The 26,590-nt window shown below is 42.4% G+C and overlaps 2 protein-coding genes across 3 annotated transcripts; one reads left to right on the forward strand and one right to left on the reverse strand.

Annotated features, from left to right (window-relative positions):
- Positions 1-808: 808 nt before the first annotated feature.
- LOC125635491 (uncharacterized) lies at positions 809-12,142 on the reverse strand. Of its 2 annotated transcripts, none has more exons than XM_048847232.2 (5): positions 11,854-12,089; positions 9,138-9,293; positions 6,349-6,477; positions 6,122-6,259; positions 809-2,774 (listed from the first exon to the last, which is right to left on the reverse strand). In XM_048847232.2, the coding sequence occupies exons 1-5, from the start codon at positions 12,040-12,042 to the stop codon at positions 2,685-2,687; spliced, it is 702 nt and encodes a 233-aa protein (XP_048703189.2). In that variant the 5' UTR covers positions 12,043-12,089; the 3' UTR covers positions 809-2,684. The 2 variants fall into 2 exon arrangements, with proteins under 2 accessions (XP_048703189.2, XP_048703188.2); XM_048847231.2 differs by lacking the exon at positions 809-2,774 and adding an exon at positions 3,039-3,550 and having other exon boundaries at positions 11,854-12,142.
- Positions 12,133-25,627, forward strand: BBS12 (Bardet-Biedl syndrome 12). Its single transcript, XM_048847228.2, has 2 exons — positions 12,133-12,278; positions 20,028-25,627. Exon 2 carries the CDS (start codon positions 20,044-20,046, stop codon positions 22,216-22,218), a length of 2,175 nt encoding a protein of 724 aa, XP_048703185.2. The 5' UTR covers positions 12,133-12,278; positions 20,028-20,043; the 3' UTR covers positions 22,219-25,627.
- Positions 25,628-26,590: the final 963 nt, after the last annotated feature.

The raw sequence follows: 26,590 nt of genomic DNA on the forward strand, positions 1-26,590 counted from the left end.
GTTGTGGAATCCCCATAATTGGAGGTTTTTAAGAACAGGCTGGATGAACATCTGTTAGGGAGGGTGTAGGTTTACTTGGTCCTGGCCACAATGCAGGAGCTGGATTTGATGATGTCTTGAGGTCCGTTCTAGCCCTACATTCACTGGAAGTAAGATCTACTCCAATTCAAAAAACTGTCCAAAACTTCAGATTGCCCACATGCTCAGGGTTCAACTGATAGCCATATTTGGGGTCGGGAAGGAATTTTCCTCCAGGGCAAATTGGAAGAGGCCCTGGGGGATTTTCGCCTTCCTCTGTAGCATGGGGCACGGGTCACTTGCTGGAGGATTCTCTGCACCTTGAAGTCTTTAAACCATGATTTGAGGACTTCAATAGCTCGGACACAGATGAGATGTTTTTTGCAGGAGTGGGTGGGTGAGATTCTGTGGCCTGCATTGTGCAGGAGGTCAGACTAGATGATCATAAGGGTCCCTTCTGACCTTAATATCTACGAGTCTATGAGACTGAAGAGGTTAGTTAACAAGCTCGTCACTTTAGCCAAGCTACAAGGTTTCAGCATGAATAAGTAAATCTATATATGTTTTTCCTAGCTTCAGAATCAATCTATGTTTCACTGTGAGTAATGTGATTAGGGCAGGAAGAAACTAAATGCATCATAGGTAAACAAGAGTCATTACCCTTTTCCTGTTGCAACATTCAAAAACTGTACAGTCACTCGAACAAGTTCTGGGATTCCCCCAGTCTTCTAGAGGCTGAAATTTCCCTTTTTGAAGAGAACTGCTTAGTGTAAGAAACTTTTAATCAGCATGCCAGGGAAAAAAGTTTTATTTGACAGAATATTTAGAGGCTATGCATTTCTCTTTTGGAAAGTGTTATAAAATACAGAATTAAAAGCTTGTCCAGAATTGCTGTACACACAAATCAAAACAGTGATATTTAGATAGTACATTCAATTTCCTGAACTCAACTCCACAAGTAGTATACTTGCAAAACTGTTTTATTTCACTTTATACAAAGTTGAACCATGTATTTTAAAAAAAGCTTACAGTGCCATAGATCACATCTACTGCAGTAGAAAAAGTTAACATTGACTTGATAAAAATTAAATGGTCTAGTTCATATAGGCTCAGTTCAATACATAGGGCCATCCAGGGATTTGAGCCCACCTCTATATAAGCTAACTGTGGCTTAGCTTATACAGAGGAAGATCAGTACAGAGCCCGAAGCCAGAATGATTCTAACAAAACCTATCAGCTCTGCATCTGCAAATCAAGAGTTCACATAAACTAACTCTCCCCACTTCCTTAGCTGGGACTAGCTCTCCCCTGCTGGGGCCTTGCAGCTGAAAAGCAACTGCAAGTGTTACACTCCCCCTTCTGAACTCCATTTAGGAGCTGTAATCAAGAGACACAGTTTAGGTTGTATGGCCTCCTTACAACTTTTTATTTGGTTGTTTGACAGTGAATCAAGGATGATAATTCCCTCTGGATTATGTCCTTAGATGACATGTTAAGCCTCGCTGCCATATGCTTGTATGCAGAAAGGAAATGTTGAGAAGCACCAGTTAGGCTGAAATTGGCAATACCTGGACATTCTCAAAATGAGGCCGCCTATAAAATAAAAATTAAAAAGCAGCTCCCATATGCATAGAAACCTCTTAATTTGCTAGTTCTTGACATCTGTATAGTATAACAAATTATTTCTGAACTGTCAAGGTGCTATCAGATTGTATGAAGGAGTTGTAAAGTTACTCTTGTGTATACAGCCTGGCCTTCAGTGGTGCCTACAGATGAATTTCACTCCAAGTACTTAAAAGAACAGTAGAAACTCAGTAATGCTTCAGACATCAGTACCTGGGAACAAGACAATGATTATATAGTACAACTTTGATAATCTAAACAAAATGAGAGAAACCAAGTTCAGACAAGCCAGACAAGCCAGATTTCAGACAATCATTGGATTGTGAAATGAAACAACATCTAGAGATAGCAAGGCATTTGGGATAACAGGAGTTGTATTGTACATGGCTATCTGCTACTACACATACCTTCCACAGGGTCCCAACGCAACCAGCCACAGGAACAATAAAGATGGATATGCAACAGATTTTAGATTCCTTAATGGAAAAAAACATGATAGCCACCAAACCTGAAAAGCTTACAAGAACAAAAATATTGGCCTTGTGCCTTTGTTTCTTTTGGAAGTATAAACTCAACCTATAATTTAATTTTAATGCATTAGAAATATCAAAGAAGTCAACTCAGTTTATCTCTAGGTTTGCTGGAGAACATGTTGTATTATCGGCTCTCACATCTTAAATGAAGGGGCATGGGTGTTTCCATGAATGTCCTTTCTCTAAAGTGTTAGTCACTGAACTTACATACATTTAAAAACAAAAACAAAAAACTGAGTAATAGTTTGACTAACTCTACTTCTCAGCTTTCACTCCTGGGATGTCTCATTTCACTAGTTCTTCTGTCACCCACAGTCGTCTAGGCTATATAGACCCTGCATTTTTATCATAAAAAACACTATCCAAAAAAGAAAAGAAACAAAAATACATCCCCTTTTAGGCCTTCTTTATATGTTATGAAACATCAAAAAAGGGTGAAAGCTAATATTTTTTTAAAGTCTTTTCCAAGTCATCTTTTAAAACAACCCTAAGTGAAGGCAATAGCAAACATTAATATAGGCTTGTCTTCTTCATGATTCTCAAAAACTCTTGCTCATTTACTTCTCCATCTCCATCTCGATCAGCTTCATCAATCATTTCCTGTAAAGAACATTTAAGACTAACAACCAGACTCAATATACAAGACCTTTTATTTACTTTAAAGTAGGGCTGTCAAGCGATTAAAAAAAATTAATCGTGATTAATTGTATGATTAAAAAAATTAATCACGCGATTAAACAATAGAATAACATTTAAATATTTTGGATGTTTTCTACATTTTGAAAAATATATTGATTTCAATTACAACCCAGAATACAAAGTGGACAGTGCTCACTTTATATTTATTTTTATTACAAATATTTGCACTGTAAAAAACAAAAGAAATCGTATTTTTCAATTAACCTAATCAAGTATTGTAGTGCAATCTCTTTGTCATGGAAGTTGAACTTTAAAATGTAGAATTATGTACAAAAAATAACTGCATTCAAAGATAAAACTACGTAAAACTTTAGCGCCTACAAGTCCACTCAGTCCTACTTCTTGTTCAGCCAATCACTCAGACAAACAAGTTTGTTTACATTTTCAGGAGATAATGCTGCCTGCTTCTTGTTCACAATGTCACCTGAAAGTGAGAACAGGCATGGCACTGTTGCAACTGGCGTCCCAAGATAAATATTTACATACCAGATGCGCTAAAGATTCATATGTCCCGTTATGCTTTATCCACCATTCCAGAGGATGTGTCCATACTAACGACAGGTTCCGCTCGATATCCAAAGCAATGCGGACCGATGTGTGTTCATTTTCATAATCTGAGTCAGATGCCACCAGCAGAAGGCTGATTTTCTTTTTTGGTGGTTCAGATTCTGTAGTTTCTGCAACAGAGTGTTGCTCTTTTAAGACTTCTGAAAGCATGCTCCACACCTCATCCCTCTCAGCTATAGCACTTAACCCAAGGTTTAAGAATCTGAAATGCCTTCCAAAATCTATGTTTAGAAATCCCACATTGTTACCTGCTTTGCATTTTGTCAAATATGCAGCGAAAGTGTTCTTAAAATGAACATGTGCTGAGTCATCTGAGACTACTATAGCATGAAATATATTGCAGAATGTGGGTAAAACAGAGCTGGAGACATACAATTCTCCCCCAAAGAGTTCAGTCACAAATTTAATTAATGCATTGTTTTTTTTAAATGAGCGTCATCAGTACGGAAGCATGTCCTCTGGAATGGTGGCCAAAGCACGAAGGGGCATACGAATGTTAGGCATATCTGGAACGTAAATACCTTGCAATGCCGGCTATAAAAGTCCCATGCAAACGCCTGTTCTCACTTTCTGGTGACAATGTAAATAAGAAGTGGGCAGCATTATCTCCTGTAAATGTAAACAAACTTGCTTGTCTTAGCGATTGGCTGAACAAGAAGTAGGACTGAGTGGCTTGTAGGCTCTAAAGTTTTGCATTGACTTGTTTGAGTGCAGTTATGTAACAAAAAAAAAATCTACATTTGTAAGTTGCGTTTTCATGATAAAGAGATTGCACTACAATACTTGTATGAGGTGAACTGAAAAGTTTTTTATAGTGCAAATATTTGTAATAAAAATAATATAAAGTGAGCAGTGTATACTTCGTAATCTGTGTTGTAATTGAAATCAATATATTTGAAAATGTAGAAAAATACTGCATTTTGCACTCAACTGTCAACATGTGAATGTCAAGGCTGAACCATTTTATAGACCTTAAGAGATGAAGGAGGATTTAGGAGTGTGGGAACAGTTTCTGATGCATTGTAATAGGGGGTTCTTTTTGGAGGGAGGAATGGATGATAGAGGCAGTTTTAAAGATTCACTTAGATGCACTGGGAGGAGAATAGGTTTTGGGGTATTTCACCAAGGCAGCTGGTGTGCTCAGAAGTAGCCCTGGTTGGATACAAAAATGGATAGTAAAGGATGTAGGCTTCCTGAATTTTTTTTCCATTTTAGTGGCAGAGACTATTTGGGGAATGAATTTCGCAAACAAAAGAGTGCATTTCTGGAGTGACAGCATATTGGTGTTACATGTTAGTAAGCACCAGTCCTCCAGATTGCCCAGGGTTATAAGGTTGACTAGAGCATTCATCCTGCAGTGTTTCAACTTTAACATCTGTTTTTCTGCCAAAGATGTTCCCAGGATTCATAATGGAATAGACAATGCATTGTCTTGATTTCAAGTGGATGGAGTTTGGGAGCTGGTGCCAGGAGCCAATAAGGAAACCAAACAGATGATGGTGGTCCCATCGGACCTTGTCTCATGATGGCTCTTGGGGCAGTACACCGATTGGTAGAGACACTAACATTCAGGGCTCATGACAGAAGCTTTAACAATTTTGTGTAATTTCAAGGAGGGACGGCCTCCCTGTGATATGGCCTATTCCAGAGGACCAGATACTTCACTACATGTTTTTTCTGGCAACATGGGCTGACATTCTCTACCAGCTCCAGTTGCCTATCGGGCTTTACATTTGCTAGTAGGGCAACGGGTACCCAGATCCTTGTACTAGAATCTTAGTCTGGAGGTTTGTAATGAGATGGTTTTAAGACACTGGCCCTAGGCAGGATCCTGGTTGTCCCATCACTGTTCAGGTGCTTAGGGATTTGGTGAAAGTTCTCCAGCAAATATGCAAACATGCATAGGAGGTGGCCTTGTTCAAGGCTGCGTTCCTGGTAGCATTTCTTGGAGCTTTTAGAGTCAGTGAACCAGTGACTGGGTTGGTAAGGGATAACTCAGGAAGAGCTTCTGAGTACAGTGATTTACAGTGGGAAGAGAGATCAGAGGATGTTGAAAACAGATTGGGAGAGAGAAGGCAACATAAGTCTTTCATGCTACAGGAGGGGGATGAGGTAAGGATTTGTCCGGTAGGGTCATTAAGGACTTACGTAGCCTTGAGACAGGTGGGGGGGAGCCCCTCTTTATGTATGATGATGGAAGATCCCTCACATCCAACCAATTTGTTACCATTTTAAGAAAATGGCTTATAATGTCCCTTACAAAAGGGACACAGTTATCAGATAAAATGGATTAGAAGGGAATTTAGAGGAAAGTTGGGGAAGTGGGGTTTGGGGAACCTAACATTTGGTATAGCAGGGAGCTAACCCCTGTTTCTTTTCAGCCCCCTTCAACTTTATACGAGGTGAGGGCTGCGGGGTCCCAGCAACTGGCTGGCTGGGACTAGGTTGGATGGAGAAGGGCTTGACGGCAGCCGCCAAGATAAGGGGAAACCATTACGAAAATAATGACCCACACTGTGTGATTTATTGCTCAGATATTTTAGGTGAATAAAGTTGTGGCCTAATTAAAACATATCTATTGCCTCCTGTCTTTCTTTCAGAGTAACCTGACATTGTGTCTGACAGAGCTAAAGGACTGGCCCAAAGTTTGTTGGGAAATTATTGGTAAGGTCAGAATTTACCTGCAATTCTTCATCTGTTAAATTCTCTCCTAGCTCCTTGGCAACTCTCTTCAAATTTTTGAAAGAAATCTTTCCTGTCCCATCATCATCAAATAATCTGAAGGCTTTCAAGATTTCTTCTTTTGAATCTTTCTCATTCTAAAATGAAATCAAGAAAAAATAAAAACCCATTGTTTAAATGTCCTCATTCGTTTATCGCATTTGATTTTTCAGACGAAGTAGATTACCATTTTTTGGGTCATCATGGCCAAAAAGTCTTCAAATTCAATGGTGCCACTTCCTTCTTTGTCGATATCTGTGATCATTTTTTTAACTTCTTCTTTCTTTGGCTCAAAGCCTAGTGCACGCATTGCTACCTGTAACAAAGAGCAATTCAGTTAACATACGTATACAACAAGATGCCACTAGAATTATACCTAAACCATTTGCATTAAGCAGTGTTTCAGTTCTTTTCCTCAAACTGCAACTATAACTTAAAGCATATAAATCACAAAGAAATTCTTATCTACATTTCTCATCCTTTTGGTAATGGCATTTTTCTTCCGGAGTTGAGTAGTTTTTTGTGATTGTAACACTCACCGCTCTAACAAAAACAACATAAATTTCTTACCTTGAAAATCAATATGTAAGTTATTTTACAGATGAACTGAATTGTTGAACTGGGACTTCAGTGAGAACAGGAGACCTGCAGAGACTTGATCCTACTCCTATTGAACTGTACAGCAAAACTCTCACTAATGTCAAGGTAAGCTACTATTCTACTTATTGATATATAAACAGTTAAAAGGAATCCCCATTCCTAGCTCTAGGGACTTTTGATATTTATTTAAAGAGAAAAAACAAACAAAGCCAGAAATGTAACAACAATTGGGTATTTAAGGTCCTTTAAAATCAGTCAGTGTGACAGTCAGAAAACAAAATCCCCGCCATTTACAGGCCACAAACAAAATACAAAACATAACTTTACAAACGTGATATTTAGACTGTCATAGATGGAGCGAACATGAAGGTATTTTTAAGATTAAATTTTGTACCTGCAGTCTTTCAGCACCTTAGAACTATGCTTGCTGCTTCTCAAAATTATTTATATAGCATCATCAGCGTGCTAGGTGCCTGAAGCAAATTTAATTTAGAAAGATTACATTCAGTTTCAAAAATACTTGGATTGGAGTGGATTTTGGGTATAAACACTCATTCTTTCTGAGGTTCAGGTAAAGGAAATAATTAGAGCTGGTTGGACATTCTGACAGAATGTCCTTCCATCAGAAAATGCCAGTTAACCAAAAGGTAAAACATTCTGTGGAAAAATGTTGCCTCTGATGAAAATTTGTTTTGAAATGAAAATTGAAAAAAGCATTTAAATAAGGTTGAAACGTACCATTGCAACCTTTTCCAAACAGAACATTTCTGATTTCGATTTTAAAATTATTTGGTTTCAAAACGTTTTTATCTTGTATACCAAAATATAAAAGGAATGTTGAAACTGGAATGAAGCATTTAAGTTTTGTCATAATGAAATATTTCGATCAACCAAAAATTTGTTTCCTGGATTTCTGATCAAGGAAAATTCGTATTACTTTTTCTTTCCATTTCAGAATGGAAGACGTTTCAGAGTCATGAAACTCCTCCCAAACAGCTCTAGAAATCATGAATGCATGTGATGTATTGAATTATTTTACCTAAGAAACATATTGCAAATTTCTGTTCTCTTAGAAGCTGTTAAATTTATTGGTTCTAAAATTAACTTTTACATATTATCAATACATTAATTAGACCAGCCAGACTGTGCTGACAAGGATTAGTGTTTAAAGTCACTGAAGTCAACAGGAGCTGAGAGTAACTCAGCACATCTGAAAATCCAGCCTGAGATTTCTCCAGTTAGGCACCAGTGCTGGATTAATGCAAGGGTTGTAGGGGCTACAGCCCAGGCCCTCAGGCAAAGGGGGACCCCACAAAAATAAATCCATAATTGTATACAATTCAGTGGTCACCTACCTGTCGATCACGATCAACTGATTGATCCTGGAGCCTCTCCCAGTCGATCGCGATCTCCGGGCCGCTAAAAGTCCAGCTGCACAGCAGGGCTCAGGCAGGCTGCCTGCCTGCATGCCATGGCCCCATGCCGCTCCCAGAAGCGGCCAGCTGCTGGCACATCTCTGCGGCCCCTGGAGGGCGGGGGAGAGGCACCTCTGTGTGCTGTCCCTGCAGCTCCCATTGGCTGGTTCCTGGCCAATAGGAGCTGCCAGGGGGGCACTTGCGGGCAGCGCATGGAGACACGCTGTCCCCTTCCCCCCAAGGGCACGCAGAGATGTGACAGCAGCCGGCCGCTTCTGGGAGCTGCGTGGGGCCACAGCATGCATGCAGGCAGCCTGCCCAAACCCTGCTGCACCACTGGCTGGTAGCCACCTGTGGTAAGTGCCTCCCTGCCGGAGCCTGCACCTCACACCCTCTCGGGCACCCCAATCCCCTGCCCCAGGTTAGAATCCCCTCCTGCACCAACCTCTCTCCCAGAGCCCGCACCCCTCACCCTCTCCTGCACCCCAACACTCTGCCCCAGCCTGGAGTTCCCTCTTGCACCCAAACTCCTTCCCAGAAAGAAACTAATATAACAGCTGTTCTAAGGTAAGAAGTAGGCTATTTTGAATTAACTTAACTATGTTCTACATGTTAAGACTGAAATGTAACCACAGAACAGCTTTGTTAATTAAAAGGCAAGTTTAGTATAGCGTTAATAGCCTCGATGCCATAATTGTGATCATTTCGTTTTAAATTAGAGAGAGACTTGTATACAGGCGCCCCAAAAAATCTAATAGCCCTTGGCCTCAGGAGAGTTAATCCAGCCCTGTTGGGCACCCAAGCATTGGTTTACATTTTGTAAAATTTAGCTCTCCGAAAACAAGCCATTTCATATATTATTTGGGACTGACAATGCCAGCCTACAACTGAGTTTGGACACTGGTGAATAGAGTAGGTCAACAGCTACAACTTTGAAAATAAACATAGAAAAAATTAAAACCTTCAGTTCTTTTACATCAATGCTTCCAGATCCATCAGTATCAAACAAATCAAAAGCTTCTCTGATCTCCTGCTTTTGTTCTTCAGTTAGTTCTGGTTTCAATCCACTTTTCTTCCGCTGGGAAGCACCCACGCCAGCTTTTCTGTAGTTAGATGCCTTCAATAAATGGATGAAAGACAAAAGTTGGTAAAGACCCATTTCAAAAAAACAAACCAAAAAATACTCCGCAATAGTAGAACAAAGAGCACATCTGTTGCTGCAACTAGTAGATGTTGGCTCAGTTCTGGCCAGCACCCAGAATCCTTTTGCTCGGACTATCAGGAACCACCCCAAAGAGAAAGTGTTGAGCTTTAGGCAGCTTGGGATAAACACACTAGCTAGATGTTTCTGCCAGAATAATCACCAATTAAATAATTAACACTGTTTACACAAACTGTCATCTTTCAGTGGCAGTGTTAACACACCACTTAGATGACTGAGGATGTTTACATTTCTTGACTACTGCTTCAGTCTGTCTGCAGACAGCACGGCATATATTTAACCTTGAAAACATTAAGAGAAATCTATCTTCACAACCATAATTGCTAGCACTATAGGCTTCAACTCTGAGCATGACTCAAGAGTACCTCAATACTTGTGTTCAGCACAGAAATGGGAGTGCTCATTCTGGGATTATCTGGGGCTCTCCCTTGCCCCTGGTTAAATTAGAGCAGCTTCTGAGCTGCTATAACTTGTACTCTGCTTTAATTGGCACCCTGGGCCACAGAAACCAGAAAATGGCAAGTATAGTGCCTAGCTCTAATACACCCCTAAGTCACTGGCAGTCAGAGAGAGGAAAGGGGACTGGCTATGTAGGAGCCACTTATGCAGGGTGTATTCCCCAAGTCCCTATTACATTGCCAGAGTAGTGTAAAGGGGACATATTTCGATGGAGAATTGCATTCCTTCCCCCTCCCTTTTTTTTTTTTTTTAATTTAAAGCCTAGAATCTGGAGTACAATTCTGCAACAGGAATGGCAACTTCCACCGCATCTCTGAACACAAGAGGCTTCAGACTGTCTTCAGTGCTGGTTCTTGACTCTGCCTGGGTTCACATGAAGACAGTATTCTTCAAAAGTTCAAACTTTATGGGCGAGAAAAGTGAATAAAAAGTTATTACAAGGGAAGTCTAATTTTGCACTTAATAGGAAAAGTTTCTTACCTATAGTAAGAAATTAGACTTTTCAGGCCCTGTCCTAACTTTTTGCCAGTAGGAATGCCACTAAGGTAACTAACTTTTTTTTTTTTTTTTAGATTCTATTTTGGGTTGGAATTTTATTTTTAACGTGACTCGTCCATGCCAGGTTAGCTTAGGATCCCATTACTCCAGCAAATCTCTCTCACATTTCATTCCATTAACACGGCTGCTCCAGATTTTTAATATTTAAAAAGCCCTAAGATATATCACATTTAAGTAATAGAGGGACTCACAGGGAGACTCTCTGATGGAAAAGGAAGGATAAATTGTTATACAGCAGAGGCCCAAACCTTGTGTCTTTCAAACTCTCCATACATCCAGTTGATCAAATGTACACTGCTTATTGTTCTTTCCACACATTTAAAATTTTTACACTGCACAAATTCTTCAGTGCAAATATTTCATTTACATTCTTTTCTTGCCCACACACTTGGTGTATGTGCTAAGTGACAGTCAGACACCAGAACAGGCTAAATTAATTCAGAGAGTCCATTTACCCAGTGTGAGTGGCACTGTGGGTGTTCCCTGCATGTTATCACACCCAAAATTCAAACTGCAGATTTGCCATGTTTGGTATTTTATCTCTATTAGACAAAAGAGTGACATCACTATGTCACCCTGAAAAAAGGAATTTTTACCTGTCCTACTCGAATTAAATTTGGGTAGGTTTATTTTAGCATCCTGCAATCTAGTCAAAATCAATAATGCCCCATAACATAAAAAATAAGTGGAAGAGGTGGAAAACCTGAACAGACTAGTTTTCCAGGGGCCGCGTGGCAGCTCTTCAAGGTGAGCTCAAGTGTCTTAGCCTCTCGGTGTAGCTCGGAGAAACAACAGAGCTGATTCAGACAGGTGCTTACCAAGGACCCCAGGCCAAGGGAAGTGTCTATGAATTAGTCGTCACATGAGGATAAGCCACTCTAGGGCATATACAAGCAAATACAGGATCCCCTGTAAAGTTGCTGATTTGGGGTCTCCCTATAACAACAAAAACAAAAAGCAGCACCACACCCACTCCTTGAATCAGCAACACCACAGGCCCAGAATCCTATGCACGCAGCCAGAATCTAGCAGCCTGTCTGACCAGAGCTGAAGAGGGCTCCTATATTAACCCCTTGGCAGGATGTCCACGATTTGATGGTAACCGCTTTAAAAACAAGAGAGCCACTGCTTAGAGCGACCACCACCCGCATGGCCGCTCGTCTGGAACTAGCCCTGCACCTTCCCCCGCCATCGCAGCTTTGCCAAGAGGGCCCAGCACTGGTTGCTGCAGCAGGGCTGGGATCCCACCTAGTCTTCACACAGGGCGCTGAACCTCGCCGCTGTGGGGCGGGACGGGCTGTGCCCCGCTGCCCAGGCCCGGGGGTTGGCAGCTTGTCTCGCTGGGGAAGGGGTCCCGGCGCGCTCGGATGGCGGGGGCGGATTTACCGCTACCAGGCCAGCCCTGCTAGGGGCGGGGGAGGGGCGCGTGCACACTCACCATCCGGCTCCCCCCCGCCACGGGCTGAGACAGGGCGTCAATTGTTCTGCCACCTGCACGCACCGAGCGCCTCTCCCTGGGCCCGGCAGCGCGGCTCGTCCAATGACCAGCGGGAATGCCACCGAAGCCCCGCCCATACCCGGGACCAGTCAGGTGCGACGGGCATTGTGAGGTCACACCGAACGCCATGTTGCCCGTTGGCTTGGATACACACTACAAACACAGGCGTCGTTGTCCCGGCAACAAATCCCCGTTTTAGCGGCTCCCGGGAGCTTGGGCGCATGCGCCTGCCTGGAACGACGGAAATGCCGAGCTGCGCGCGCGCCACGTCTCGAACGGGAGTGACCCTCCCCCGCAGGCGGCCCAGGCCCTCCCCTGCGCGCGGGGGAGAGCGGGAGCGGGAGCGGGGCTGGCGGCGGAGAGCGGTCAGTAGTGCGGGCCGGGCGAGGTTCAGCGGCTGCGGGGGGTGGCTGTCCCTGCCTCCGTTGAGCGCCCAAGCAGCGGAACCCGGCTTTCAGCTGCTGTGGCGAGCGGGTTGCGTCCATTTCCCAGCCGGGGGTAGCGCGAGAAACTCCCGCGGGAATCCGCGCGCTGCTGCAGCCCTCTCTCACCCCGCGTCTGGGACAGCAGCTGCGGGGGCGTGGCTGGCGGGGTGCCTGCACGGTGGGGCCAGCGGCTGCGCTGGGCTGGGCTGCCAGGAGAGCCTCCCCGCTGAGACACCTTAACAGTGGTGCCAAGGGGCTGGTCTAGGAGGAGGCATTCCTGGGAGAGAAACTGGCCGGGGGGGGGGGGGGGCGGCGGATGTAGTTTCCTCATTGAGACTCTGAAACCTCTCATTGAGACTTGAGTACGATACAGTAACTCCTCGCTCAACATTGTAGTTACGTTCCTGAAAAATCCAACTTTAAGCGAAACGATGTTAAATCCCATTTCCCCATAAGAATTAATGTAAATGTGGGGGTTAAGTTCCAGGGACATTTCTTTCACCAGACAAGACTATTATATAGACATACACACACAGTATAAGTTTTAAACAAACAATTTAATCCTATACACAGCAATGCTGATTGTGAAGCTTGGTTGAGGTGGTGGTGGAGGAGGAGGGTGGGATATTTCCCAAGGAATACTAAATGATGAACTAGCAATCAGCTGAGCCCTCAAGGGTTAACACGTTGTTAATATAGCCTCATCCTCTACAAGGCAGCACAAATGGAGAGAGGGGAGACCGCATGGGAGACACAGATACACACCATGTGAGAGAGATGCATTGCCTCTTTAAGGTTTCAGAGTAACAGCCGTGTTAGTCTGTATTCGCAAAAAGAAAAGGAGTACTTGTGGCACCTTAGAGACTAACCAATTTATTTGAGCATGAGCTTTCGTGAGCTACAGCTCACTTCATCGGATGCATACCGTGGAAACTGCAGCAGGTATTATATACACACAGAGATCATGAAACAATACCTCCTCCCACCCCACTGTCCTGCTGGTAATAGCTTATCTAAAGTGATCATCAAGTTGGGCCATTTCCAGCACAAATCCAGGTTTTCTCACCCTCCACCCCCCTACACACAAGCTCACTCTCCTACTGGTAATAGCCCATCCAAAGTGACAACTCTCTTCACAATGTGTATGATAATCAAGGTGGGCCATTTCCTGCACAAATCCAGGTTCTCTCACCCCCTCACCCCCCTCCAAAAACCACACACACAAACTCACTCTCCTGCTGGTAATAGCTCATCCAAAGTGACCACTCTCCCTACAATGCGCATGGTAATCAAGGTGGGCCATGTCCAGCACAAATCCAGGCTCTCTCACCCCCCCCCCTTTCCACTCTAAGTACATTGCCTTTTTAACAGGTTTCAGAGTAGCAGCCCTATTAGTCTGTATCTGCAAAAAGAAAAGGAGTACTTGTGGCACCTTAGAGACTAACAAATTTATTTGAGCATAAGCTTTCGTGCGTGCATCTGATAAAGTGAGCTGTAGCTCACGAAAGCTTATGCTCAAATAAATTTGTTAGTCTCTAAGGTGCCACAAGTACTCCTTTTCTTATTGCCTTTTTAAGTAGATCAGCAAGTTGAGACAGCAGCTGCTGCAAGCAAGCTCCCTCTGTCCTGAACCCTGTCATGTTCCCTCCTTCCCCCCCCCCTGGCTCTACATGGAAAAGGGGTAAGTGGGGTACAGGAACAGGGCAGAAGGGAACACCCTGACAGCCCCCCTCAATTCTTCCCCCCCCAAAGCAATTAGAAGGCTCCTGGGAGCAGCTCCAGGGCAGAGGACAGGAGTAGCACATGGCAATGGGGTGAGGGATAGCTGAACTGCCAGCAGTTGATAGCACAGGGAACTTAGGGGAGCGGGGAGCTGATGCGGGGCCGCCAGTCCACCCTGGTTCCAAGCCCCCACCAGCTAGCTGCTACGGGCTGCTCTTTCTGCAAGCAGTGTACAGAGCGGGCAGCTGCCAAACAAGGTTATAAGGGAGCATTGCAGAACTTTAAATGATGATCTCTAATTGATCAGCAATGAAACAACGTTAACTGGGAAGACTTTAAGTGAGGAGTTATTGTACTTGTACTTAGTTGTGTACTAGTTATTGTAGTTATTTAAGTGAGGAGATAGGCCATGCGCTTGGCAAGACTAGATTGGGGGAGGCCTCTGCTAATGAGCAAAGTCTGTTCTAGTGCCTAATCACCTTCAGCCAATTTGCTCCTTCACTGTCTTTCATTTTTTACAATATACAATGTACACAGTTGTTTCCCTGTGTGTTTAACAGAGCTGCAGACTCTTCTTTAGGGAAAAGGAATGCAGGCTTCTGAGACTTGGTTACTGGCCACAACAATTTATGAGAGGCTGTCACACGCCCTGCAGATTGAGCTTGTGAAGAATACCTTCCTTACCGGCAAACAGGCAAAGTCAGGAATGCAGCTCTCAAGGCAGTCTGATGTCTATGCACCTAGTCAGGGCACAGTGTGTTCTGAGATAGGGTGACCAGATGTCCTGCTATTACTGGGACCCTCCCGCTATTAGGGGTTTTATATGTCGTGCCCCCCCCCCCCCCCAAAAAAAGTGTCCTGATTTTTCACACTTGCCGTCTAGTCACCCTAGTTCTGAGATGCTGTGGAATTTACCATGTAGTAGGGTAGGGGTCTACACAACTGCTGGGAGCGTGCTTCCCAGAGTGACTAGATAGACCTATGCTAACTACGCCCTAACAAGATGCTAAAAATAGCAGGGTGGCTGTGGTGGCATGGGTGGTATCTTGGGCTAGCCACCCAAGTGCATAGCTGCCGAGCCCCCCAAGTATGTATTAGAGTGAAAAAGGAATGCAGTCTTTTAAGATTCGGGCTTGGTCTACACTGCCAGCTTATGACTAAATAATAACTACATAGTTGAGCAACGCAGTTATACCAACCTAATTCCAAGTGTAGACTGTGTTATGGGAGGTGGAGTACTCACACTGACCGGAGTCAGTGTAGGCAGCATCTTCCCTAAGCACTGCAGAGGCACTAGTACAGCTGTGCCACTGCAGTACAGTTAGTATAGACAAGCCCCCTGTCTCTAGCCAGAAAATTTTTTGAGAGACTGTCAGTCTCCAAATAGCAATATGCTTGAGGTAGATGGGATAAGGAATTGCTGTTACTCTGCATGGCTCATAGTAAACTAAAACATTTTCCAGCTACCTGTTTTCCAGTAACTATGCTGCTGCACCAGGGCTAGCAATGGGGTGTGTGGGTGGGTATGTGCACTTATGTACAGACAGTTCAGCAGTTTTTACTATCACTTCATGATAATATACTAAGAGCTGGCAAATTGATTCAAAATTTTATAGTGAAGACCCTTAAAGATGAAGATGCTACTGGGGAAAGCAAAGTAATACAAACATACAGTCTCTCTCTCTCTCTCTCTACTTCAGACTGTAAAAATAAACTGCACATTTTAGGCCAAGAAAGATGATGCAGTGAATCATACTCTTTCTCTAGAAAAGAGTTTTATTCTGCTCAGCTGTTTACAGAGGATAGGCTTTCCAGTGGAGTTGGTCCTGTAAGTCAGTGTGCAGGTTGGATTGGTAGAAACCCATTAAGGCAGTCAAAGGGTCTCAGGCTAGTTAAAACATCACACCTACGAGGTGACATAGGTATGCCGGAAGAACCCCCAGTATAGATGCAGATGTGTTGACAGAAGAGTGCTTCTGTCAGTGTAGCTGATATCACTCGGAGTTGGCTTTCTGTTGGCATATACCAGGGGTTCTCAAATTGGGGGTCAGGACCCCTCTGGGGGTCACGAGGTTATTACATGGGGGGTCATGAGCCTCCACCCCAAACCCCGCTTTACCGCCAGCATTTCTAATGGTGTTAAATATATAAAAAGTGTTTTTAATTTATAAGCGGGGGTCACACTCAGAGGTGTGCTATGTGAAAGGGGTCACCACTACAAAAGTTTGAGAACCACAGGCATATGCTGTGTCTACACTACGGGTCTTTGCCAGCATAGCTATACCAACATAGCTATGCTGGCAAAGCATTTTCAGTGTAGACAAGGCCTTTCTTTATCTTACAGGGTCTTCTTCCTCCTCTTCTTCACTCTTCCCTGGCCTTTTCTGCTGTAGGTAACTTGAAAATATAACCCCAACTAACTTTTTGTTTTTTTGTTTTGGATGAGTGAAGAAAGAAGTATGAAATGACAAAATTCTAAATGCAATGTCTTCTACTACATGTTAATTTCCTGTGTTACAGTCACTTGTATGTTATGGTTATTACCAATATACATGTACGCATGATGGAAAAGAAAAAAGTTACAAGCTTTTACAGCTCAAAAATGCAAATCGCTGGATCTTTTACATAAAATGTCTCAAGCAAAAGATACCCAAATTGCTTTATGAACTGATATACAAGTTATACGTAGCACTGTAGGGATTACTTCACATCTCTAGTATATCCCATAGGCTGAACTGAAGCATCTGTTTTACAGCAGCAGTCCAGATTTAGGACTGGAAGTGAGGATTACCTTTTTCAGTTGAAATATCAGGGGAAACTTTAGGTGAACAGCCTGTAATTGACAGTGTTGGAATTGACCATAGTGCTGGTGTGAATGTCTCTATTTTACAGAAAGTGCCACAGTATCTTTTATCACAAATCACAGAGCTTTGGTTTTTCATCTCATCTGATAGACAGCACCATAGTACCTCATAGTGCAGAAGCATGGGTTCAGTACTAATTCACAGCTTCCTCAACAGGTAGAAAACTTGATGGGACTGCTGGTTATTGGGTCAGTCCCAGTAGAAACAGAGAGAAGAACACTCCTGGAGAGGTTGCAGGGGTGGCCCTTCCCCCTCTAGAGGCTTTATCTACTCTTTGGCCAACTAGAGAGGAAGGAGCTGATTGGTTTCTTGGTTTCTCCTTTCATAGTTTAAACCCTAGCTTTGCCCATATGGAGCCTCTTTTTGCTCAGCAGCTCCACCCTGTTACCTGTAAGTATATTTTCACAGCTGTGTCTTGCAGATGCTGTAGGTCTGACCAGTAGCCTGTCTGGGGATCAGGAAGGGGTTTTTCTTCTATTGGGGCCAAATTCTCATAGTTCTGACAGTTTTTTTTTCCTTCCTCTCAGCATCCTGGAGGTGCACTTAGGTTAAATAGGATTGAGGCCAGGTCTACACTAAAATGTTGCTCAGAGGTGTAAAAAAGCCAACCTAACACCAGGTGTAGTCAGTGCTAGGTTAATGGAAGAATTCTTCCATCAACCTAGCTACTGCCTCTCGGGGAGGTGGATTAACTACAGCGACAGGAGAACCCCTCCCTTCACTGTAGTGAGCATTTATTGCTGAAGTGCTGCAGCAGTTTAAGTGTAGACATAGCCTTGGTAGTTGATAGGGATGTTAGTTTGTTGCACCTTGCAGCCACTTTCCAGTGCATTTAAAAGGCTAAAATTAACAATTCCCAGAAGTAGAAGACCTTATGGCCTTCACGGGCTGACGTCTCCCACCATTTAGTAACGTCTGTCCCTTCATGGGTCTTGGGGGTACTGATAGGATTCAGAAGAGTGAGCTGAATCCAAGGGATAAGATGAGATGGTCTGCTCTAAGTTATTGGTTCATATGGTAGGAGACTTGTAACTCCTGCACTGAAACCATTTAAAATGAGGGTATGGGTATGTGAGGGTATCGGTGACAGGACAGCAAGTGCCCCACAAGTTTAATGAAGTTTCAGTCTGTTGCTTAAAATTCATCCTTGTGTCTGTCTTCATTCACCACTGTGTCTGGATAAATAAAGAAATAATTGTGAAACTGGCAAGTAAAATTGTTAAGGATTCCACTAATGAAAAAGGAGGATTGTTTGTGAAAAATACTGGTATATAGCTTGACAAGCTTAGATTATTACCACAAGAGGCTGCCAAGAAGAGTTCTTTTTTTGGGTGCACATTCCCCTTCCCATCCCTCTTCAGTACAGTTTCAGAAGTTAATATGAGTTGCTTATTTAAAATCCTACTTTAAAAATAATCACAATGATTATAGACATGTGGAATAAAATTATTCTGAGTGTGTGATTCTCTTGGAACTGACTTAAGGTTTACTGACTTTGTCTTACTAAATAAATTAAAAGAAAGTTCTGTGTTCAATTCAAACTTCAGTGGTTCCTTTAAGCCTTAGTTCAGGCCTACAAAGACATTGCATGGAACAAATATATAATAAATGAACCTGTAAAAATGTTGCTGTCTTACATGCAGGACTTGAAAAATTTTACTAGGCAGCCTTGTTAATAGAATGGAAGGGGGACAGGGGATGTCATGAAAAGGGACAAGGATGAATAAATGGTAAAGGCAAAGTTATGTGGGGACAAGAAGCTTGATCTTGACTGTGGGACAGGAGGGTAAGTCATTGGAGGAATTCAAAGACAGGGCGACACGGTCAGAACAACAAACAAGGCAGATGATTTTAGCAGTGGCATTTTCTATAGTCTGGAGAGGGGATTATGTGGGTGTCAGAGAGGCCAAAGAGTAGAAGGTAATAGATTAGGATAGGAGGGGTTGGACAAGAACGAATTTTAGCTAGAGGATCAGTGGGAAAAGTTTGGATCTTGGGGCATGTCTACATAGGGACACTCAGAAAAGTTCAGATAAATTAACTAAACTTGTGACTTTAAATTGCATTAGTGTAGGCATAGTAAACCCCTGTGATGATGCTCTTGGTCAGAAGTAAAGTGGCCTTTGTTTGCTTTGGTTTAATTTACTGTGAATTAACTTGCCTGAGTGTTCAGTGTAGACATGCCTTTAGAAATAGTGTGATGGGAGAAGCAGTATAATTTGTACATGGCCTGAACGTTTGGGGCAAGGAAGAAGGAGGAGTCAAAGATGACTACCAGTTTATGGGCCTGAGTGATAGGACTGGAAGGGACTTCAAGAGGTCATCTAGTCCAGTGCCCGGTTTCAACACTGAAAGAGGTTGTGGAGTGGAGAGGTTATATAGGGAAAGAGAAGGCATTCAGTTTTGACATGTTAAAGAAAGTGTTTTAAAATTAAGTTCATTTCTCTGAGCAGTGCCATTGAAGTCCAAGCTGTAAAATCTTTGTATTTTATTCATGAGGCATAAAAAAGTGTGGCTTTAGACCGTTTTTTCATGACTATGTTAGGAGAGCCTGCCACTGAGTGGGAATGAAATATCTTCATGGTCAATATGGTAGTTGGTCCCTTTCCAGCTCTGTTTGAAGTCAGTGGTATCACTAAGGGTAGTAAAACCTATGCCTACTAGTGTTTGCAGACAAGATATGTTTCCAGCCCTAACAACATGCATTCTGAATCAGACAAACAAATGCAAGATTTGACATAAGAAAAGAAGTCGGAAGAGGAATGGTTTGGGTATGGTCCTAAGGAGTGGTGGTCTTTTTTGTTATTAAATCTGATCTGCTTTATTAAATCAAATATATTTGATTTATGGGGTAAAATTAAAATACCTTTTAATTTTGGGAAAAAATCTTCTGTAATGTCTTAGCAGTGCAATATTTCAACAACTGCATGCGTCAGACATGAACAACATCTTATAATACAATATTATGCAATGTAAAGTTACTTCACCCAATCTGTATTCAGTTAATTTTTGTTAATTATATACTGTGTACTGTTACATTTTTGTCAAGAATGAAGTCTTGCGCAAGAAAGACAGAAGCAATAAACTTGTATTTTGTTTCCAGATATTGACAGCTGATCATGGCTTTCAGAAATGTGAACAGAAGACGTCACATTGGACTTCAGCAGCTTTCATCTTTAGCGTCAATAGGAAGAACACTTTTAGGGCCAGTAAAATCATATAAATTTATTGTAGATGTAAGCACCAGTGAGAGTGTTTTGACTTGTTCTGCAGTTAGACTTCTTGAAAGTTTGGATTTAACTAGTGCAGTGGGACAGCTTCTTAATGAAACAATTCAGGCACAGAACAAAGAATATAAAACTGGGATGACTACCCTGTTGTTTCTTGTTGGTGCATGGAGCAGTGCTGTACTTGAATGCCTTCAGCAGAATGTTCCTTTTTCACTAATAGTATCTGTGATGTCTGAAGGATTGAACTCTTGCAGTGAAAAAGTCAAGTGTCTTCAGCTATCAGTACATGATTTATATAAAGGGCCCGATTCTGTTCCCATTCACTTCAGTTCTAGCTGTCTGGGGCCCCAAATTATTGAAAATAAAACTTCTAGTATTGGATCTAACAGTTTTTTAAACCCTCTTGTGCATATTCCTAAAGAGGTTCCTGTATCTAAAGAAGAAAGTATTCCAGAAGGCCTTCATTCTCATCAAGCAAGCTCTTGCGATCCTCATAACAGATGTTTGAATTCACACCTATGCACTACAGACTATATAACACCCTTATTGGATGAACCAGTGGGCAATAAAATTATGCCTGCAGTTCCTGGAAGCAGCTTGATTACATCCAGCTGTAACAAAAGAACAAGATTAACTCATAGTAGATACTTTAACATTCCAGGAAAAAGCCATTGTTCACTCCAAGTAGACAATTTTGGGGGTCCTCCCACTGGGCCTGCAGCATGTCCTTATGAATTTAATGATTTTGGACAATTGGCAATGGCTCTTAGCCATGGGAATCAGTCTAGCATGAAATTGGTACAGGATATTGTCAGATGCCAGCAACAAGTAGCTGATCACACAGGTTCTTCTCAATTTAATATTGCAGAAGTTGTGACGTGCTGTTTACCAGGATTGTCTGAACATTATTCTTGTGTGTGTCCGGGGTATATCACTTTAGTATCACCAGAGAAAGTCGCTGTTACCAAGCAACTTCAGGATAGACCGCTTCAGATTCTTCTTGTAGATGGTGATCTAACGGAAAAGTATCGTCACTTGGGATTTAATAGACCATCAAATGTCAGAATAATATCAGAAAATGTAGGTTTGCAAGAAAGTAGCTCAGAAAGTTTATGGATAAATTGTGCGTTAGATGTTTTAATACAAGCAAAAGTAAATTTAGTTTTGGTAAAAGGAAATGTGTGTGAAAGTTTAATGGAAAGATGCATCCTGAATAACATATTGATAATCAATCCAGTAACTCACAATGTGCTACATGCTTTTGGGAAGGGCACAGGAGTGCAGCTGGTGACATACCTTTCCCAGGTAAATAGTCATTGCGTGGGTAGCGGTGTCTGGGTGGATTTCTGGAGAACTGGTGACTTGAGCACAATGGAATTGGATAACAAAGTGCCAATCAGTATCAAAGCTGAAGGAATTCATCTGGTAACAGCTGTGCTTAGTAGCACAGTAACTGCAAAGATGCAAGTCACTGAAGATCATTTCTGGACTTGTGCTTATCGCCTGCATCATGCTCTAACTGACCAGAAAGTTTTTCCTGGAGGTGGTGCTGTTGAACTGTTGTGTCTCAGTCATCTTAAAAAGCTTGAAGAACAATCTTTAAAGCAAGCAGATAAAAAACTTTCAGGAGATTTTTACATGTCTTCTTGTTGGCTGACAAAATCATTCACACAGTATAAACCAGTTGTGCTTAAAGCTCTGGCAAGTGGTTGGCATCAGTACCTTTCAAGACTCATGTGTAACACTGCTCATTATGCATCAGAGTTTGAAGTAAGCACTTCCATCGAGCATCATCTCAAAAAAGCAGCAGACTGTGGTTCTCCTTCAGCATATATTCTGAAAGAGTTCAATAAAGGAGATAAGGTCATGGTGGATTTTGGTCTTTCAACTAAACCTGAGGAGGCTGTAAAGATATATGACAATGTTACACCCAAGGTGGAAGCATGGCGCAGAGCTCTAGACTTGGTGCTATTAGTGCTTCAAACAGATGCTGAAATTATCACAGGTCCTAAGAGAAATCAGTTATTAAATTCACATGTATCTAGTGAGTTCATATTTTTATAGGACTTGGTAGGTTTTATGTATGACTCTAACTCAGTGGGTGGAAAATTTGCAGGTACACGGAAATGTTTATACAGCTATAAAGCAAACTTTTAAGGAGTTATGCCAGTGATATTTACAAATAAAATTCAGCACATGGATGTAGAGACAAACTAGATAGTGCTGTAGCTTTTAATTTCTAGAAATGGAAATTTGAGTATCCACCCAATCTACACTGTGACGAGGTCAAACTGATGCATGAGAGAAGTATGAAGCTACTAGGTGGAGTGGGATACTAATGGAAATGAGCTCACTGTCTCTAAGCAACAATACTGCCTGTTTGTTTCCATGCTCTCTCCATTAACCGCCTCCCCACCTCTTATACTACGTTGCATAGGAAGCAAAAAATACAGCTCCAGACTCCTCAGATGGAGAGTAAAGGCTGAAATTTGGTCTGGGTTTCTGGCGTGTTTGTGCTTTGCAAAACAATGGGCTGGGGTGGGGGGTGGGAAAGCTGAGGGCTTCATCCACAGATTTCCCTTTACTACAAAGTCAGTTCTTGTCCTTATTCACCTGCTACTAAAGAGGAGTAGCACCCTCCTGTCTCAACTGCTGTTTTTGTGGGTGTTCTGTAATTTTAAGGGGGCTTTGCTTTGTCTGTCTCTAACTACCTTTTGATGGGGGTGGACCTACTAAATTCTTGTTTCTTCTCCATGACTGAACTCACTGACAGAGTTGTCACCTCAAGAGCATTCTCCTAAATCAGTGATTTTCAGCTTGTGTTCCATGGACCCTGGGGGTCCACAGTCAATGCCTAAGATTTCCAAAGGGGTCCACACCTCCATTTGAAATTTTTTAAGGGTTTTTCACAGATGAAAACCACTGTCCTTAATCAACAAACTCTCTTTAAAGGCAACCTACAAGGGTGGGGAAAACAGTATGTGCTCCCCCTTTCTATCCTTTGTCTTACGGTTTATAAAGAAGGCCTGGAAGATTTTTACAATTCTTATTTCTAGTGGGGGTTTTTTCACATAAGAAACTTCAGGTCTTGTCTGCGCTATTCCTGGAAGAGTGTAGAGGACTCAAAAATTAGTGAGATTGACATCACAAGTAACAAATGTTTTTTGCCTTTTTTTTCTTTTTTTTGATGACCACCCTTTTCCCAAATGCCTGATGCTGTTGAGAGGGACGATTCAACACTTCACCCCTTTAGTTAAGGATTAAGACAGCTCCTTCTCAGCTTCTCTGGACTTTTATGAAGAGCTCAACCAAAAACAGGGAAGAGAAGTCTTTATGCACAAAGTACAGTGAGGAAAACCCCACATTTGTGCCTTCTGTGTGGATGAGGAAATGGGCACTCTTTCTTTGCAGGTCCCATTCCAAGTGCTTCAGAGACTAGCTATTGTCAGTTGCGGGGAAATCTGCTCTTCATTTGAAAATCCGAGAAGGTGAGAAGTATTAAGCATACTTCACTGAATATTATTCCATGTAGTGAATACCCAGGATCAGCTCCTCAGCTGGCTTGAATCAATGTTGTGATGTTAACTTCAGTAGGTTCATGCCAGCAGAGGATCAGGCAGCAGATTTGCTACCAAGAAGTGCTCAGGTGACCATATAAGACATTATACAATTATGTTAGAGGGGTAGCTACTCCCTTGGAGGAGGGAGCTTCCCTATGCCTCTAGAGAAGGTGCTGAGAGGTCCTGCTAGAAGAAATAGCGGTCATGGAGGTATCTGTAGCCAGAGTAGCTATGTTAAAAGTGGAATCACAAGTGTTACTAGTTAAGATTGAGGTACACTGGAAAGAGCTGACTGAAAAAGCTCGAACTGAGCCTGGCTCAAGCCATTGCCATTACCTTCCTTTTCCTAAGCGTTAAAATTCACTTAAATTTGTAGAAAAAATAAAAAATGTTTTGTCTCTGGTGAGAAGGGAGAATAGCTTTCATATTATATAATATTACCCCCCAAAAGTTTATATTTCCATCTTTTACTAAACAGGAACCTGCCTAGGGCCTATATTATAGTCTTGGGCATGACAATTTACCTCTGTGCCTCATTTTCCACATTTTAAAAGGGGGATGATAGTATAGACCAGTGGTGGGCAACCTGTAGCCCATCAGGGTAATCTGATTGCAGGCCGCGAGATATTTTGTTGACATTGACTGTCTGCAGGCACTGCACCTGCAGTTCCCAGTAGCCATGGTTCTCTGTTCCCAGCCAATGGGAGCTGTGGGAAGCGGCGCTTGCAGGTGAAGGGGCCAGAGGGATATACTGGCCGTCACTTCCCACAGCTCCTATTGGCCAGAACAGAACTGTGGTGTGCCTGTGGACGGTCAACGTCAGCAAAATGTCTTGTGGCCCGCAATCAGAGTACCTTGATAGGCAACCTGTGGCCCGCATGCAGCCCATCACTGCTATAGACCTTATTTATAAAGTGCTTAAAGAGCTACTGATGAAATATAGCAAAAGACAAATATTTAGATTTACACATCCTTTATAACCCTTTTCATTTTTGTACCAATTACTTTGTGAAAGTACATTACCAGTGATTCATGATCAGTGTAATATAAAAACTATTTGAAAATATCATCTATATTTTGAACCTGTACTGACAGTATAATGTGTGTGATTTGGCGCACTACAAAAAGCTTCTGTATTTTTAATGTTCTTTAATGCTAAGAGAAGAAAGGGAAGTAGGAATCATTCATCCATTTTAAATGTGTATATAAAATGAGAATGTGTATCTGGATATGCCTTTCAGTATACTGCTAAGTCAATTTGTACATGCTGCAAATTCAAATTCAGTACTCTAGCCTGCAGTAGATTATATTCATGAATAGTACTACATTTGGTGCTGCTTGCAGGAAGAGACCATAATTTTGTGTTTATAAATAGGGCATAAATTTCTCAGTGTAAGAAATATATACTACACAGGTTGTCAAATCTTGGAAAACGTCTCACTTGAAACACTGCTTTTGACAATATTTCCCCCCTCTAAATAAAATAAAATGACAGTCTTAACTGGTTTCCTTTGGGTTCTTTTGGTTATCCCTTTTCAACAAAACAAGGGATGACGCTTTACAGACAGCGTTCTGTAGTGCTTTCGTTGTGGCAAAAGACCAAATCTGAGTCTGGATAATTTAGTCAAGTCATTTTACCATCTAGCAGCATTTAAATAGTAAGCCGAGCCCAGATGGAATTGGTATTGGTATTAGTTGTAACAGAAAAGCATATAACTGTGGAGATGAGTTTCTCACACTAATACTTTGAGTAAACCTCATGGTGAGTGTCTCATACTTTGGGTGAAAACAAAATAGAAAAAAGACTGTAAATGGTGGTACTAAAACTAATTCCTGCTCTTGAGCATTTTTGTATCATCACTGTAATGGCTGACACCATTTGGATTAAATATGATTAGATTTACTCATCATAACCACTGCTGCTGTTTGTAATCTGATTCTATACATTTCTTTTGGGGCGGGGTGTGGGCATGATATTGGAGGCCAAGAATTTTCTAGGGAAAAAAAGCTGTTTTACTGTAAGTCCTGGCTCAGTAAAAGGGCAGTCAGAAATCAGAGCAGTTACTTAAAAATACTGTAAATGTGGTGGCCCTTTGTCACTTCCTATGTATTGTTCTGGCTGGATGTCTCCCTTTTCCTCTAGGCTCCTCGTCCCCTGTGTGTGTCTCTCTCTAGAGAAGGTATTGTGGAGCAGAGGGATGAGCTGGCTCAAGTATCTCTGTCCAACTACAGCCTTCCCACTTACTCTAATGGCTGGTTGACCCCTTTATTCATTCTGCAGCCTTCCTGCTTCCTGTCATAGACAGCACCATACCCAGGTGCCTTGCAGCCTTCTGAAGCTCCTCTGAGGGCCCATCCCCTCAGGGGCCTCAATTAGTTTTGTCAGCTCCTGATGACTATAGATAGCTAATGCTTGTGGGATAAGAAGTCTGTTAATGGGCTCCAAGTGTATGGCACCAGACCTTATCTAAACCTTGGGCCCTTCATACTAGCTCATCTCCCTACCTTTCCTTATCTCCCATGTATTTTGCCTCTCCCACCACCCTTTTCCCACCCACAATTCCAAAACACTTCACTTGTCTCTTGCCCTGGTAAAAAATCCCACTTCCTCATTTCCACCTGAAATAGCCCCTGGCTCCCACAAATTACCAGCCATTCTTCTGCAATAACCCCATTTTCTCCCTTTAACAACACAGTTGGCATTGTTGTGTCCCCACAGCCTACGAATACTTCAAGGACTCCCACAGCAAGCCAGATAGCCAACTCAGGCCCTAAACAAACCTTAGGCATGGGTTGAAGATAGGGGTCCCTGAGGAGTTTCTCCTGGTCTTCAGCTGCCCAGAGGACCATTGTCACTACTCACATGACATGGCTCC

This window comes from Caretta caretta, chromosome 4, assembly GCF_965140235.1.
Source record: "Caretta caretta isolate rCarCar2 chromosome 4, rCarCar1.hap1, whole genome shotgun sequence".
Lineage (NCBI taxonomy): Eukaryota > Metazoa > Chordata > Testudines > Cheloniidae > Caretta > Caretta caretta.

Excerpts from the sequence above, each read along its gene's own strand:
- LOC125635491 (XM_048847231.2), bottom strand. The coding sequence starts at position 12,042 with ATGGCGTTCGGTGTGACCTCACAATGCCCGTCGCACCTGACTGGTCCC. Across the intron at positions 9,294-11,853 it reads TGGCGGGGGGGAGCCGGATG|GCATCTAACTACAGAAAAGC; the intron begins GTGAGTGTGCAC and ends CATTTATTGAAG. Across the intron at positions 3,551-6,121 it reads TAACAGATGAAGAATTGCAG|AAACTACAGAATCTGAACCA; the intron begins GTAAATTCTGAC and ends ACTCTGTTGCAG.
- BBS12 (XM_048847228.2), top strand. The coding sequence starts at position 20,044 with ATGGCTTTCAGAAATGTGAACAGAAGACGTCACATTGGACTTCAGCAG.